The 17126-nt window shown below is 47.1% G+C and overlaps 1 protein-coding gene across 5 annotated transcripts in view; it reads right to left on the reverse strand.

Moving 5' to 3' along the window:
- USP54 (ubiquitin specific peptidase 54) overlaps positions 1 to 17126 on the reverse strand; it is a 183206-nt gene that overhangs the window by 4209 nt on the left and 161871 nt on the right. For 4 of the 5 annotated variants that reach the window (XM_075348835.1, XM_075348832.1, XM_075348834.1 and 1 more), the window contains 2 exons: positions 3563 to 3703; positions 1908 to 2076 (listed from right to left, as the gene is read on the reverse strand). In XM_075348835.1, the coding sequence (XP_075204950.1) occupies positions 1908 to 2076; positions 3563 to 3703 (310 nt within the window). The remainder of the gene's footprint in view (positions 1 to 1907; positions 2077 to 3562; positions 3704 to 17126) is intronic. The other variant, XM_075348833.1, reaches the window with a different exon arrangement.

Raw genomic sequence — 17126 nt, forward strand, 5'->3', positions numbered from 1 at the left:
ACAGAACTGCCCTACACTTTGTGAATAGTACAGTGACAAGCATCTACTACTGGAATACCATTAATCCAGTCATTGTGCCTCTGCATAAACACCAGCCTAATTTCAACTTCATGGACGACAATACTCCAGCTCATAAAGGTCACATCATTAGGGAATGGCTGATGGAGACTAGGCTACCTCAAATGGCGTGGCCTCCACTCTTTCCAGAGCTGAATCTTTTAGAACACCTATGGGATCAGCTGAATCGCTGTGTAGAGGTTCGTAACTGTGTACCCCAAACCTTGAATGAGTACAAGCGGTAATTGATGCTCGTTATTGAGGCATTGACATTTTTTGGAGGTACTGTATATCCACCACTGTTGTTGGAGTTTGTTTTTAAAAAAAAAAAAAAAAAAAAAAAAAAAAGGTTGAGATGAGGAACTCACCATTGCATGCCTCTACCTAAATGCCCTACTTATATGATAAAATATCACTGTAGCATTAACTTCTTAGATTTTACATAAATTTCACCCGAAAGCCAGATAAACCTAACTTTTTGTGACATATATTACAGAGGTACGCTACCCTATGGATGCAAATGTATGGCATTTGTTAGACGCCTCCAGTTATTGTATAACCCATGACATGATGTGGCCAGAAGCAGCCGCTCATATAGATTACTGATTCATATTAATTAAGATTGGCTGTTTGATAGCTGAACATGTTCTTGTTGGTACCAGAAATACTATGTCAGATAAAGCTCCACATTTGGGTGATGATATAGTCACTGCTCACTCCACAATAGGGGTGCTGTATTCCCTCCTCAGCACATTGACAGTCAGCCTGCTCTGCAGTGTGTGTAGCTTGTGTGTGTAGCGCGTGTGTGTGTGTGTGTGTAGCGCGTGTGTGTGTGTGTAGCATGCAGGTGTGTGTAGCATGCAGGTGTGTGTAGCATGCAGGTGTGTGCGTGCAGCAGGTGTGTGCGTGCAGCAGGTGTGTGCGTGCAGCAGGTGTGTACGTGCAGCAGGTGTGTGCGTGCAGCAGGTGTGTGCGTGCAGCAGGTGTGTGCAGAGCATGCAGTCTATCAATGTGCTGGGGATTAATAACAGTGAGGGATGACGGTTACTGCTCTCTGCACAGCCCGATGATCCCTGCAGCCATTGCTCCAGTAAGCCAATTACACAGGGTTTAAATACTATCAAAATGCCAATTGCCTATGTATCCATAGGTAAAGGGCATATCTGAAGGTGATCGGTTCCATTTAGAGCTGGACAAAATTTGACATTTATCATCACAGCCAGCAGATGGCACTACAGCGGCACCTGCTGGAAGTTTGGCTGCACTGCACAGCAGTGTGTAATAATCCATATGACACTAAACTGGAAACAAAAGTAGCTTTAGTTGTATTGTGAGGCCATGTATATCTTTGTAACCAATTGCTTTTTTAATTTCTCCAACACACTTCTAAGGAAAACAAGAGCCATGTTTATTATACGTAAACGTCATTAAAATACACTACTGTTGTGTCCCCGCTCTTATCCGACCTGGGTCTTTCAGTGGTAGACTACAGATATTTCTTGTGTAGTGGTATCTTGTAGCCATACTCTCTTCTACGTGTGCCATTCTTCTTTCTAACCTACCAAATGTGAGCGATTATCGAATACTAAACAGTAGGGAACACATAGACGGGAGTAACATTTGTTGGTAATTTAGAGATTAAAATAAAAATTGGTTATGACGGTATACACAACCTATTAATTTAGGAACAGACTCCTATAGAACCATCCAAGCATAGAAAGAAAAAACAGAACAGTGCGAATAATACAGGACAGCACAAAGGAAATCGAAGGAAAACATGAATGGCTTTCAATGAAGTAACAAATCCATACAAGAGAAATAAAGCATGCAGGAGGGCGGTGTGCAATTACCTGGTGGTCTGTGTGCCTCACCCACCATGCTGGGCGCCAGGACCTCATGAGATGGGTAGTGCTGGGGTTCATAGGATAAGACAGGAGGATTGTGGGTGTAGGGGTAGGAGGAGGAGCTGTGAGAGCGATGACTGCTGTCCACAAGCGCTTTCCTCTCATTGGATGCCTCCTTTTAACAAATGAAACAGAAAAAAAAAATGAATACAGCCATAGACCAGATGGTTAATGTGAAACAGGATAACATTTTGTCAGAGACCAAATACTTGCTTGGGATTACACGTGGCTAAACAATCAGCAGCACACACAAGAAGTGATAGTAACACACGGCCAAAGAGAAAGCCGTGCTACGAGCGGGGGCCATACAACTGCCGGCCACAAGACATGACCCACCGCAGTCACCCCCGGTACCAAGAAGACGTTTACTACTTCGCAATGGCTGAACTTTGTGTGATGAGCCCTTCTAAACAATAATTAACAGACATTCAGGAACAAAGAAAATGTATGATACCAAATCCAGGTGAAAAACCCGTGTAATGGACGCATTGTGCCCTCAACCCATAGCTATCATGTAGTACCATGATCCACTAATTACGGAATGGGGCAGCGAGGTGCATGCATCATAGTAAGAGTGGCTGGCTTGCAACACTGGAGCAAGGCCAATAACAATATCTGCACGAAGATTGTGCATTTCCCCGCTCCCCCGTCCTTGTGCGCCCCCTCCCCATTTTTGTGCATCCCCTCCCCACCCTCGTGTGCTGCACCCCTTACCCAGTGTTTGTGCCCCCCTTGGTGATTGTGCGTACTCCCCGTATTTGTAACTTGGCCGACCCCATGTTTGTGCACCCCCCTCCCTCAGGGTACATGTGGGTCTCTTGGCCCATTTCAGGTACAGAAAAAGCAGGTGTTGAGCCTCTGACAGGGAAAGATTAGTGGTGGCACTCTATTTCACATTGTTACGCACATACATTGTCATTATATAAGCAAGAGGGAAGAAATGTGCCATGTTTTTAAAAGGTTGTCCACCCATGAGTAGATTTCCAGGAAGCCAAGCCAGACCCTAGTGTACACACAATTAGGATTTTGCTCTTCTTGCCAGCTCCAGCGATCATCATGCAACCACAAATATGCGATTTGCACACTTGCAGCCATGTGCCAACTAGAGTATCTGCTGCTTTGTGCAATCAAACATTGTGGGAGACAGCCAAGTCTAGTCGGTGTGGCAAAGTAGGTGTGCAAATCATATACTCACAGCCAAGTGATGATCTCTGGAACCAACAAGCAAAGACAAATCAAAACTGTGTACATTACAAACTGTTAGGATTTAGCAAGTTGCCAAATATTTACTCTGTGTGGACAGCCACTTTAATAGTGCGATGAAGCCTGGCACACATGATTGACAAAAATATTTAAAATACAACTGAGAAAAGAAACTTTTGAGAAAATGGCTAAACTGAGCAGAGAGGAGGAGAGGTAACAGGAAAGTGGGGAGCAGGAGCGTGCTGGTAAGATAAGCAAAGAAATTAGTATCACTGTTCAATCTATCCATGACTCTTACACAGTGGCACATTTTAAACCCATTTATGCACAGTGGTCCGTAAAATGATAGAGAAATATTGTGTCCGACTAATGTTGTCAATCAAGTGGTTACTACTTACAAAACTGTGAGAAGAGACTAGAGTCTCTTCTCTGCTAGAGATGACAGTCCCACTGAGGCTCCTTGCCAGCCGCCGGAAGTTCTCTGCACTGTACAGCTCGTCTTCCTCAGACGTCCTGCTCTGGTCCCTGCCATGAGTGACCTGCAGGTGCACACACAATTTGGCAGGAACGCTTATTATATATAGCACCAATTACACTGCCATGCACTCCTGGCCCTCCAGGTCAAATACTCATTGCCCATAATCTTTAGGGGCATAAACAGTATCTTAACTGATGGGACACCAGGGGTTAAGGGCCATTTACATGGGACAATAAAAGCATAAATTCATAGGAATACCTAATCTCAATTTTCTGCAGTTGATTGGATTGTTTATGTTGCTCCCCCAAAAAATTAAAATGTGGCTGGTGCACATACCCCTGAGTAACCAGAGGATGTGCTGCCGACATGATGCCCGCTGTATGGAGACCGATCATATCACAGGTCAATCTGTCCCCATACAATCTGAACAAGCGCTATCGACATCCATATGGTTGATCAGCTCTCGTATATGGGCAAAAATTAGCCTGTCTAAATGGACCTCTAAAATATCTAAGAATAAATGTATTTATTTCTGAACACATTAGTCCTTAAATTAGCAAAAGTGAAATGAAGACAAGAGAACAATGTTTTATCTTACATCCTTAAAGGGGTTGTCTACTACATTTATATTGATGACCGATCCTTAGGATTGATTATTATGATATCGGTGGGGGTCCAACACCCTACACCCCTAGCCGGATGAACACAATATGAAACAACTAGCAATGATCTGCCGCAGTAACAAGACCGGGTCTGTGCTGCGCTGGGTCTGCACACCCAATGCATCATCCAGCTGCCACAGGAGCAGATCAGAGCTGATTGGTGGTGATATCTTCTTTTTTTCTTATTTGTCACACCTAAAAAGGGATTATCCAGGATTAGGAAAGGAGTCTTTTTTTTTATTCTTTTTTACAATGTCCTATTCTAAGGGTGGTGTCACACACAGCGACGACAACAACGACGTCGCTGCTACGTCACTATTTTCTGTGACGTTGCAGCGACGTCCCGTCGCTGTCGCTGTGTGTGACATCCAGCAACGAGCTGGCCCCTGCTGTGAGGTCGCCGCTCGTTGCTGAATGTCCAGCTTCATTTTTTGCTCGTCGCTCTCCCGCTGTGACGCACACATCGCTGTGTGTGACAGCGAGAGAGCGACGAACTGAAGCGAGCAGGGAGCAGGAGCCGGCATCTGGCAGCTGCGGTAAGCTGTAACCAGGGTAAACATCGGGTAACCAAGGGAAGACCTTTCCCAGGTTACCCGATATTTACGCCGCTCTCGCTGCCAGTGCCGGCTCCTGCTCTCTGCACATGTAGCTGCAGTACACATCGGGTAATTAACCTGATGTGTACTGTAGCTAGGAGTGCAGGGATCCAGCGCTAAGCTGTGTGCGCGGCTCCCTGCTCTCTGCACATGTAGTATAGCGACGCGTGTCGTTGTGTTTGACAGCTAAGCAGCGATCATAACAGCAACTTACAAGGTCACTGTTGCGTCACAGAAAATGGTGACGTAACAGCGACGTCGTTGTCGCTGTCGCTGTCGCCATGTGTGAACCCAGCTTAAGATATCAGCTCACTATCATTTAAAGTGGATAGAGTACAACTGCTGTAAAGAACAGACAGATGTGCCTCGCTTTCTGAGACCTTAAAAGGGAACCTGTCATATCGTTTTTTGATATTAAACTGCCTCCAATGTGTTTTAAATGATGCAATGTGCATCACTAACATGATTAAAAAAAAAAAAAAAAAAAAAAGAGAATTTTGTTTACTTACCGTAAATTCTTTTTCTTATAGTTCCGTAATGGGAGACCCAGACCATGGGTGTATAGCTTCTGCCTCCGGAGGACACACAAAGTACTACACTAAAAAGTGTAGCTCCTCCCTCCTAGCATATACACCCCCTGGATAACCAAATATAGCCAGTTTAGTGCAAAAGCTGAAGGAGGACAGCCACCCACAAGTAGAGATAGAGCAAAAAACCGGAACAACCGGAGCCTCTCTGTCTACAACAACAGCCGGTGAAAACACACGGAACAAGAAAACTGCCAACAGGCAACAGGGAGGGTGCTGGGTCTCCCATTACGGAACTATAAGAAAAATAATTTACGGTAAACAAAATTCTCTTTTTCTTCATCGTTCCTTATGGGAGACCCAGACCATGGGACGTCTCAAAGCAGTCCATGGGTGGGAATAAACAGAAAACTGAGAAGTAGGCGAAACCCAACTTCACAAATGGGCGACAGCCGCCTGAAGGATGCGTCTGCCCAAACTCGCATCTGCCGAAGCATGAGCATGCACTTGGTAGTGCTTCGAAAAGGTATGCAGACTAGACCAAGTGGCAGCCTGACAGACCTGCTGAGCCGTAGCCTGGTGCCGGAAAGCCCAAGAGGCACCGACAGCTCTGGTCGAGTGTGCCTTGATCCCCGGCGGGGGAGGCACTTGAGTACACTGGTAGGCATCGGAAATGGCCGACCTAATCCAACGAGCTAGGGTCGGCTTAGAAGCCGAGAGGCCCTTGCGCCGACCTGAGGTCAGCACAAAAAGAGAGGTGCACCGCCTAAGAGCAGCGGTGCGAGACACATAGATCCGGAGCGCCCGCACCAGATCCAGAGTATGCAATGCTTTTTCAAAGCGATGAACAGGAGCCGGACAAAAGGAAGGCAGGGAAATATCCTGGTTAAGGTGGAAAGGAGATACCACCTTAGGAAGAAAGTCCGGAGTCGGACGGAGAACCACCTTGTCCTGATGAAAAACCAAAAAAGGTGACTCCGAAAAGAGAGCAGCCAAATCAGAGACTCTCCTGAGGGAGGTTATGGCCACTAGAAAGACCACTTTCTGTGAAAGGCGAGACAAAGAAACCTCCCTAAGTGGCTCAAAAGGGGGTTTCTGCAAGGCCGTGAGGACCAGATTAAGGTCCCAGGGATCCAAAGGCCGCCGGTAAGGCGGAATGATGTGAGATGCGCCCTGCATGAAGGTGCGCACCTGAGCCAGTCGGGCGATACGCCGCTGGAACAATACTGACAGAGCCGAGACCTGTCCCTTGAGGGAAGTGAGGGATAGTCCTAGCTGCAGACCGGACTGTAAAAAGGACAGAAGGGTCGGCAGGGAAAAAGGCCAAGGAGCATGGCCGGAAGAGCGACACCAGGACAGGAAGATTCTCCAGGTCCTGTGATCTATCTTGGCCGAGGAAGACTTCCGAGCCCGAGTCATAGTGGAGATGACTTCAGGAGGGATACCAGAAGTCGTCAAGATCCAGGACTCATGAGCCACGCCGTCAATCTGAGAGCCGCAGAATTCTGGCGGAAAAACGGACCTTGTGAGAGAAGGTCTGGACGGTCCGGAAGATGCCACGGCACCTCTACGGACAGGCGGAGCAGGTCTGGATACCAAGCTCGCCTGGGCCAGTCTGGAGCAATGAGGATGACCCGACGGCCCTCCATTCTGATCTTGCGCAGGACTCTGGGCAAGAGAGCTAGAGGGGGAAACACGTAAGACAGACGAAACTGGGACCAATCCTGAACCAGCGCGTCAGCCGCAAAGGCCTGAGGATCGTGGGAGCGAGCCACGTAAACCGGAACCTTGTTGTTGTGCCGGGATACCATTAGATCCACTTCCGGAGTGCCCCACTTGCGGCAGATTGTCCGAAACACTGCCGGATGCAGAGCCCACTCGCCGCTGTCCACGGTCTGACGGCTGAGATAATCTGCCTCCCAGTTTTCCACGCCTGGGATGTGGACTGCGGATATGGTGGACTTTGAGTCCTCCGTCCACTGAAGGATGCGTTGAACCTCCAACATTGCCAGGCGGCTGCGTGTCCCGCCCTGGTGATTGATGTAGGCAACCGCTGTCGCGTTGTCTGACTGGACTCGAATGTGCTTGCCCGCCAACAGATGGTGAAAGGCTAAGAGAGCTAGAAGCACAGCTCTGATTTCCAGCACATTGATCGAGAGGGCTAATTCGGACTGAGTCCAAGTGCCCTGCACTCTGTGGTGGAGATATACTGCTCCCCAGCCGATTAGACTGGCATCCGTGGTGAGGATCACCCAGGACGGGGCCAGGAAGGAACGTCCCTGAGACAGAGAGAGGGGCCGAAGCCACCACTGAAGGGAGCCCCTGGTCTGTGGCGACAGAGCCACCAACCTGTGCAAGGAGTAAGTCCGCTTGTCCCAACAGCGAAGAATGTCCAGCTGCAGAGGACGCAGATGGAACTGGGCAAAGGGAACCGCTTCCATTGACGCCACCATCTGACCCAGCACCTGCATTAGGTGCCTGATGGAGTGACGGCGAGACCTCAGCAAAGAGCGCACCGCCAGATGGAGGGACTGCTGTTTGAATAAGGGCAGCTTTACAAGTGCCGGCAAAGTCTCGAACTGCATCCCTAGGTACGTGAGACTCTGGGTCGGAGTCAGAGTGGACTTGGGTAGATTGACAAGCCACCCGAACTGGACTAGAGTGGCGAGAGTGAGCGAGACACTTCGCTGACAGTCTGCACTGGATGAAGCCTTGACTAGAAGGTCGTCCAGGTAAGGAATCACTGCCAACCCCTGGAGGTGCAGAACCGCAACCACTGCTGCCATGACCTTGGTGAATACTCGAGGGGCCGTGGCTAACCCGAAGGGGAGAGCCACGAATTGGAAATGTTCCTCTCAGATTGCAAAACGTAGCCAACGCTGGTGTGAAACTGCAATTGGCACATGCAGATAGGCATCTCTGATGTCGATGGATGCTAGGAAATCTCCTTGGGTCATTGAGGCAATGACTGATCGCAGAGACTCAATGCGAAAATGCCGCACCTGAACATGCTTGTTGTGAAGCTTGAGATCCAGGATGGGCAGGAAGGAACCGTCCTTTTTGGGGACTAGGAAGAGGTTTGAGTAGAAACCTCTGAACAGTTCCCGGGCGGGAACCGGTACAATTACTCCATTGGCCTACAAGGATGCCACGGCCTGTGAGAAGGCGGCGGCCTTGGAGCAGGGGGGAGTGGACAGAAAAAATCTGTTTGGCGGGCTGGAGGAGAATTCTATCCTGTAGCCATGGGAGATGATATCCCGCACCCACTGATCGGAGACGTGTTGAAACCACACGTCGCCAAAGTGGGAGAGCCTGCCACCGACCAAGGACGTTGCTGGCGCGGCCAGATAGTCAAGAGGAGGCTGCCTTAGTGGCAGCGGCTCCTGCGGACATCTGAGGACGCGGCTTCGTGCGCCAGCTGGGTTTTCGGTCCTTGGCTGAGTTAGTGGACGAGGCTGAGGGCTTAGAGGATGACCAGTTAGAGGAACGAAAGGAACGAAACCTCGACTGGTTCCTGCCCTGGACAGGTTTCCTGGTTTTAGTTTGTGGCAAGGAAGTACTCTTCCCGCCAGTAGCTTCCTTAATAATTTCATCCAGTTGTTTGCCGAACAGCCGGGGCCCAGCAAATGGGAGCCCAGCAAGGTACTTCTTGGAAGAAGCGTCTGCTTTCCACTCTCGAAGCCACAAGATCCTGCGTATAGCGAGGGAATTAGCCGAAGCCACCGCCGTGCGGTGAGAAGCCTCCGGAATGGCAGACATGGCATAGGATGAAAAGGCTGAAGCCTGGGAAGTTAAGGCAACCATTTCGGGCATAGAGTCCCTGGTGAGGGAATGCATCTCCTCCAGAGAGGCAGAGACGGCTTTAAGAGCCCATACTGCTGCAAAAGACGGGGAGAACGAGGCCCCTGCCGCTTCATATACAGATTTGGCCAGAAGGTCAACCTGGCGGTCAGTGGAATCCTTAAGTGAGGTGCCATCAGTCACAGATACAACTGTCCGGGCTGAGATTCTAGACACCGGAGGGTCTACCTTCGGTGAATGAGCCCACTCCTTGACCACCTCTGGTGGAAAGGGAAAACGGTCATCAGAACTACGCTTTGGGAAGCGTTTGTCAGGACAGGACCTGGGCTTGGTCACAGTGTCCTGAAAACTGGAGTGGTTAAAGAACACACTCCTTGCTCTCTTAGGTGAGGTAAACTGGTGCTTTTCTACCAGAGAGGGTTGTTCCTCCGATACTGGTGGATTGAGGTCCAATACAGAATTAATGGACGCAATCAAATCACTAACATCTGCATCACCTTCGGTCAGATCAATGGGGCACATGGAGGTAGCGTCCGAGCCCACAGTAAAGGCATCCTCCTCGTCCTGTGATTCAGCGCGTGAATCAGAGCCGCGGGACGAGGAAGGAGAGGAGCCCCTGCGTCTCCGTTTAGGAGGACGGGGTCTGAGCTCTGTGAGCTCTGCTGAGCGAGCCGTAGCAGCAGAGGCGCCCTGAGAAGGGGGCTGATGCATGCTCAGCAGAGTCCGGGACAACTGTCCCATGGAGTCGGCAAAGGACTGGGAGATAGACTTAGAGAAGGATTCTACCCAAGCCGGGGGTTCAGCCACCGGAGCCGAAGCAGCCGGAGGGACCACTGGGAGTGAGACTCCAGGCTGAGGCACCACCATGTTAGAGCAGGCATCACAATGTGGATATGTGCTCGGTTCAGGCAGTACGAGCTTACATGCAGTGCATATTGAGTACAGCCTTGCAGCCTTGCTCCTTGTGTGAGACATGCTGCTGAAGTGGGGGTTCTGAGTAGAATGGCCCCCAGAGAGTATATAACTAGGTCCACAACCGGAGGTTGTGGCGTACCCGACCGTTTGTGTGCTCTCCAGATCCCACAGACCGGACCCCCAGAGAGATGCTGCAGGCAGCTCCGATCAGTGTGAGAACGCTGATAAAATGGCGCTGGAGCGAGGAGAGGGGGCGGGGCCTACTCAGAGCGGGATCCGGAGGGCCAAGGAGGTATACAGGGGAGGGAATCTTTCCTCAGAGAGGAGTGTCCCTTCCCTGTGCTGAACAGCCGCTGGGCGGAGCCGCACTGTCCCTCTGCATGATTGGCATGCAGGGGCAGTGAAAACGAAAGTAGGCCTCAGGCGAAGCCGGGGCCTAAATTTAACAATGCGGCCGGCGCGCAGGCACCATCGGCGCGGTTCTCCGGTGAAAACCAGAGAACCGGCCGGAAAGTCAGCATAGTTACACAGCACACTCTCCCCAACAATAAAGTACAAGGGACCCCCTGATAACCACGTCTTAGATACTTAGCTTGTGAGACGTAGGGTCAGGTCCCTGAGGGATGAGTGCTCCGTCCGGCAGGATCCAAAAGGGGCTGCGGATGGAGACCGGTCTCCTGCAAGGCAGGAAGAACCGTGCTGGCTCCCACTTCAAGCCAGAGCCCGAGGGGATGGTGAAGGAGCGCGGCATGAAGGGCTCCAGCCCTGAGATCAACCTTAACAGCACCGCCGACACAGTGGGGTGAGAAGGGACATGCCCGCTTTTCTTCAAACTCTTTTCAAAAATCAAAATCAGATGAGGATGCATGTGTGGATGTGTGCCTCCTGAACACAAAGCATTGAACTGGCTATATTTGGTTATCCAGGGGGTGTATATGCTAGGAGGGAGGAGCTACACCTTTTAGTGTAGTACTTTGTGTGTCCTCCGGAGGCAGAAGCTATACACCCATGGTCTGGGTCTCCCATAAGGAACGATGAAGAAAACTAAATAAAAAAATCCATGTATGTCTTAAATAAAGACTTTATATGCTTAAGTGAATGCACTATATACTTTAAATTTCTATCATAGGGGTGGAGCTTTTGCTGGGATCAGACACTGTCACTCAAGTTCTGGCATGATTTTTTTTAACTTATATGTATTGGCTAATGCATGTGTGCCCGATAACCAATGGCAAGGTAATCTCTGTATATCAGGAACCTAACCTGAAATGCCACTGTCTGGGTAAAAAACCTCCATGTCTGGGCAGAATGCCACTTTCTGGGTTCGTAGTTATGTGTTTTCAGCTTGCACCTGTTCACACCTGTTGGATGTGCAGGTCAGTCTTTGTATAATTGTAGTGCATTTCTTTCTGATTGAGCACTCCGCTCTGTAACCAGGCTGTGTTCATTCCCCTTTATAGCAGGAGTCTAGCTGCCCAGACATGGAGGTTTTAACCCAGAAAGTGGCATTCTGCCCAGACATGGAGGTTTTTTACCCAGACTGTGGCATGTCAGGTTAGGTTCCCGATATACAGAGATTACCTTGCCATTGGTTATCGGGCTCACATGCATTTCCCAATACATATACTAAACATCTTTTTTTTTTTTTTTTTAAATATTCCTGTAGCAGTAATGAAATGCCAGAATTCACTTATACATGGTTAGTATTTTAGAGTGCAGTTGTATATGTTATGTAGTTATGTGTTTTCAGCTAGCACCTGTTCACACCTATTGGATGTGCGGGTCAGTCTTTTTCGAACTTAGTCACACTCCTAGCATTGTAACTTGATTATACCACATCAGCACAAGTCCTGCATAACCACTTCTATTCTGATGATTACAACAAGTCCATCAGTATCACTTCTCTACTGAGCTTCGTCACATGATCAAGCACAGGTCCTGCACAGCTACTTTTCTCCTGCTGAGTACAGGTCCCTTGCTATCAATTCTCTGCTTTGCTCCGGTCACAAGATCGTGATGTCAGCAGGTCCTTCACCACCACTTCTCTAATATTGAGTTTCGGACCTCAGCACTAGAGAAGAAGTGGTAAAGGACCTGTTCTGATGTCACGATCATGTGATTGTAGTGGGGTGGAGCTCAGCAGAGAAGTGATGGTGAAGAACCTGTGTTCTAATCAATTACAATGCTAGGAGCGTCACCAAGTTAAAAAAAGAACCATGCCTGAACTTGAGTGACAGTGACTGATCCCAGGAAACGCTCCACCCATATGACTAAAATCTAAGGTATTTACTGCCTTCACCTACGCATACAGAGTTTGTTTTCTTTAAAAAACATGTTACTGATGCACATTGCATAATTTAAAAAACACATTGGGGGTGGTTTAATATAAAAAAACAACAACATGACTGGTTCCCTTTAAGTGGTATGATGGCATATAGAATACTTGCTATTCCAAAGCATTATTGGCTATATAGATGTGAAGCAGGAGCATCAGTTTTTTTGCAGTGCTATCACCAGGAAAGCGATGTTTATGACATTTTCTCTTTATTCTATGCACAGCTCAGGTCAACGCGTTTCAGAGATCGAAGTCTCCATCAGGACATCAGAGAAAACATTCATGTTGATGTTTTCTCTGATGTCCTGATGGAGACCTCAATCTCTGAAACGCGTTGACCTGACCTGTGCAAAGAATAAAGAGAAAATGTAATCAATATCACTTTTCTTGGTGATAGCGCGGCAAAAAAAAACAAAAACAAACCCGATTCTCCTGCTTCACATCTATACTGTTTTCCTCCGGGGCTGCAGCGGTTTGTCCTCTACAATGCTGTTACAGGAGCTGTGACTTTCACAACCCCACTAGGTGAGTGTACACACCTGCACTCCCAGTTTGTTCTACCGGGTAAGACCCTATTTGCGTTCTTTTCTCCACAGTTTTTTCTCTGCCATTAAAGCATTATTGACGGTCAGTGGATCACAATCTATTTGACAGTGCCTCGAACTTACTATTAAAGGCTAAGTGTATCTTTGTGACTATAATTGGAATGTATTTATAGCAAAAAGATTAAAATGCCTCTTATTTTGTGTCACATACACGCCTCCATGGTACCAGAAACTAAGAAGTAACATGCCTAGCATTCCTACGTGAGGAGGCGTATGAGCCACAATTGTAAATGCACGTCACTCCGTCAAAAAAAGTTACTCAGATAGATAAAAAATCTGGCAGTCAATAGAATGAATAGGTAAATGTCATTTATTGTCACTCAGTCCCCAAAAAATAAATTAACATTTCAGTCTTTACCGCAGACCTTCATCAAAAAGATTGCCAGGGAAATAATGGAAGCAATGTACAGGGTGGGCCGTAAGTATGGATACACCCTACCGTTTTTGGCATATTAGTACATGGCAGGGGCAAAACAATTGAGGCCGGGTGACGCCCATGGCAGCTATCTGCAAAGCCACCATTTTGAATTCAACTTTACTCTTTATCAGGATATATCCATACTTATGGCCCACCCTGTACAGTGCCAAGGATATACAGTACCAGGCTTAGGTATGTGTGCCTCTCACCCATACGTAGCACTGGTACCCTTTATACTTAGTGCTGTACATCACTTCCATCATTGCCCTGGCAATCTGTCTGATGAAGGTCTGAGTTAAAGACCGAAACGTAACTAATGTTTTTGCGACTGAATAAATAACGTTATCTCTTAATTTCATTTAGTGCCAGATTTTGTTTCCTAGGAGGCTTATAAGCCATGCAATGTTTCCCTAGGAAATGTAATATGTAAATTGCCTCTTCAGAGAGGAACAAGACTTGAGCTCTAGTGCCACTTATTGGAATTAGCAATCCTTAAAGTCAATATGACATGTTTAATGAGCCTTGTCATATGACTTGGGATAAAAAACAAATATTGAGAGTCTGCTTTGGCTTTTATCCTAAGACATATGGCAAGGTTCGTTAAAGGGTCCTCTTTAACAAGACCTCTTCCTCTCTGAAGAGGCCATTTGCATACTCTATAAAAGGCAGACACATTGCGTAGTCCGCGAAATTGATGGGCATCAGGCTCTCTTACTGTCCATCAGGAGAAAGCTGTCAATCAGTGGTAGGTTGGAGGGGGGAGGAGACAATATGGAGGACTTAAGAGCTTATGCACATCATTAAAGAAGCCCTCCCATGAATATTTTTTCCCATTAAATCTTGGTATAAGTATTTACAGTGTTGCGTGTGTGGTGATATACTCACCACCATCTTCTCTGGTATCCAGCGCCATTCTGCTCTGCTTGTCAGGGATATCCACACTCTTCAGACTTTCCTGTTCTCTCTATGCATCAGCCAGACATCTCTTTTACAATGTAAGGGGTACTTTGCACGCTGCGACATCACTATGCTTGCGATGCAGAGCGTGATAGTACCCACCCCTGTCGCACATGCGATATCTTGTGATAGCTGCCGTAGCGAACATTATCGCTACTGCAGCTTCACACGCACTTACCTGCCCTGCGACGTCGCATGGCAGGCGGCCAATAGAAGCGGAGGGGCGGAGATGAGCGGGACGTAAACATCCCGCCCACCTCCTTCCTTCCGCATTGCCGGTGGAGGCAGGTAAAGAGATATTCCTCGCTCCTGAGGTTTCATACACAGCGATGTGTGCTGCCGCAGGAACGAGGAACAACATCGTATCTCCTATTGGTGCGACATTATGAAAATGTCCAACACTACACAGATCACCGATTTACGGCGCTTTTGCGATCGTTTATCGGCGCATCTAGGCTTTACACGTTGCGATGTTACAGACGCCGGATGTGCGTCACTTTCGATTTGACCCCGACGATATCGCAGTAGCGTTGTTGCAACGTGCAAAGTACCCCTAAGTCTACAGAGCCTCGTCCCGATGATGCATAGATTTCCATTTTAAAGGCCACTTCTGGGTCACACAGAAAGCAGTGTGACCAGATTAGTCTGAAGAGTGATGAGATCACTGTGAAGAGGAGCAGAACGGTGCAGGATCCAAGAGAGCGGCAGTAGGGGAAGATATGAACACACTCACACTACACTATATATGTATATATATATATATATACACATACACAGATTATATGGGAAAAAAAAAAATCTTCATGGAAGGGATTCTTGAAGCTCACAAATGGAGCCAATAAAACAGATTTTATTAAAACTACTGCATATTTGATATGTTAGTTAGTAAGTGACACTTTGTTATTATCAGGGCATTTGTTCTTACCTGCTAGATTCCTTTTAGATCAAACGGTCACCATTAGTGATGAGCCAGCCCTACCATGCTTGGTACTTGAAACAAGTAGGTCTGATTCTCAGATGGGCTCAACTCAAGTACCAAGTATAATGGAAGTCAATGGGAAACTCAAGCATTTTTCCTGAAGGTCTTCTGGAATAATGCTAGAGGTTCCCATTGACTTCCATTATGCTCGGTACTTGAGCCCGTCCGAGCGACAGACCTGCTTGTTTTGAATACCGAGCATGGTAGTGCTCACTCATCACTAGTCACAATCTGCTCTCTCTAATTCATGACATGAATTTCCAAACAGGTTTGAGTAATATTATGTTTGCTCCTTTAGTGCAACACAATAGCAATAAAAGGCATCTGGGAGGAGGCAGATACTTTTTTAGTGAGCAGTATTTTATTTTTCTTGGATATCTCTTAACTGTCAACTTGTAGCACAGTCAATTACTTAGCAATGTTGTTCATCATGGAACTAGGGTTAGTATTTATGAAGGAAGCAAGAACAGATTTGTACAGTTTACAGAGCAAATATGTTCTCTAAACTTCTTAATATAGAAACAAGTGCATGGAAGAAGATAGGAAGACGCTGGAAACCAACCAGCAAGTCATGCCATTCTGCAGTTTGGCCGATGTACGGTACTTACCCTGTGAAATATACATGATTTGTACCTTTGTGACACAGATGTAAGGCCACATGAAAAGGCTGCAATAAAGTTATACTGTGCGACATATCATTTGTTGTCTTTTTTTCTATATTTTTTTTAATTATTGTTGATGGACTCAAGATTTCTTGAGTGAAACTGCTGTTTACTTGCAAAGTCCTGACTCAAAGGATAGATCCAAAAAGGCCACACAACTCTTTTTTCTTTTATGTAGAAGTTGTACTCACAAACTTGCATGCTTTGATGCATTAAATGAAGAAGTGACCATGTATGTACAGGACAATCTTGATAGAGATAACGGAAATATGACATACTGAGGTATACAGTGGGGAAAAAAGTATTTAGTCAGCCACCAATTGTGCAAGTTCTCCCACTTAAAATGATGAGATTTGCCTGTAATAGACATCATACGCAGACCACAACTATGAGACAAAATGAGAAAACAAATCCAGAAAATCACCTTATCTGATTTGGCAAGATTTTTTTGGCAAAATTATGGTGGAAAATAAGTATTTGATCAATAACAAAAGTTAATCGAATATTTTTTGTTATATATCCTTTGTTGGCAATGACAGAGGTCAAACGTGTACTGTAAGTCTTCATAAGGTTGGCACACACTGTTGGTGGTATGTTGGCCCATTCCTCCATGCAGATCTCCTCTATAGAGCAGTAATGTTTTGGGCCTGTCGCTGGGCAACACGAACTTTCTACTCCCTCTAAAGGTTTTCTATGGGGTTGAGATCTGGAGACTGGCTAGGCCACTCCAGGACCTTCATATGCTTCTTATGAAGCCACTCCTTTATTGCCCTGGCGGTGTGCTTGGGATAATTATGCTGAAAGACCCAGCAATGTTTCATCTTCAACGCCCTTGCTGATGGAAGGTGGTTTGTACTGAAAATCTCACGATACACGGCCACATTCATTCTTTCATGTACATTGATCAGTTGTCTTGGTCCCTATGCAGAGAAACAGCCCCAAAACATGATGTTGCTACCCCCATGCTTCACAGTAGGTATGGTGTTCTTTGGATGCATCTCAACATCTCTCTCCTCCAAACACGACG

This window comes from Anomaloglossus baeobatrachus, chromosome 5 (genome assembly GCF_048569485.1).
Source record: "Anomaloglossus baeobatrachus isolate aAnoBae1 chromosome 5, aAnoBae1.hap1, whole genome shotgun sequence".
Classification (NCBI taxonomy): Eukaryota; Metazoa; Chordata; class Amphibia; order Anura; family Aromobatidae; genus Anomaloglossus; species Anomaloglossus baeobatrachus.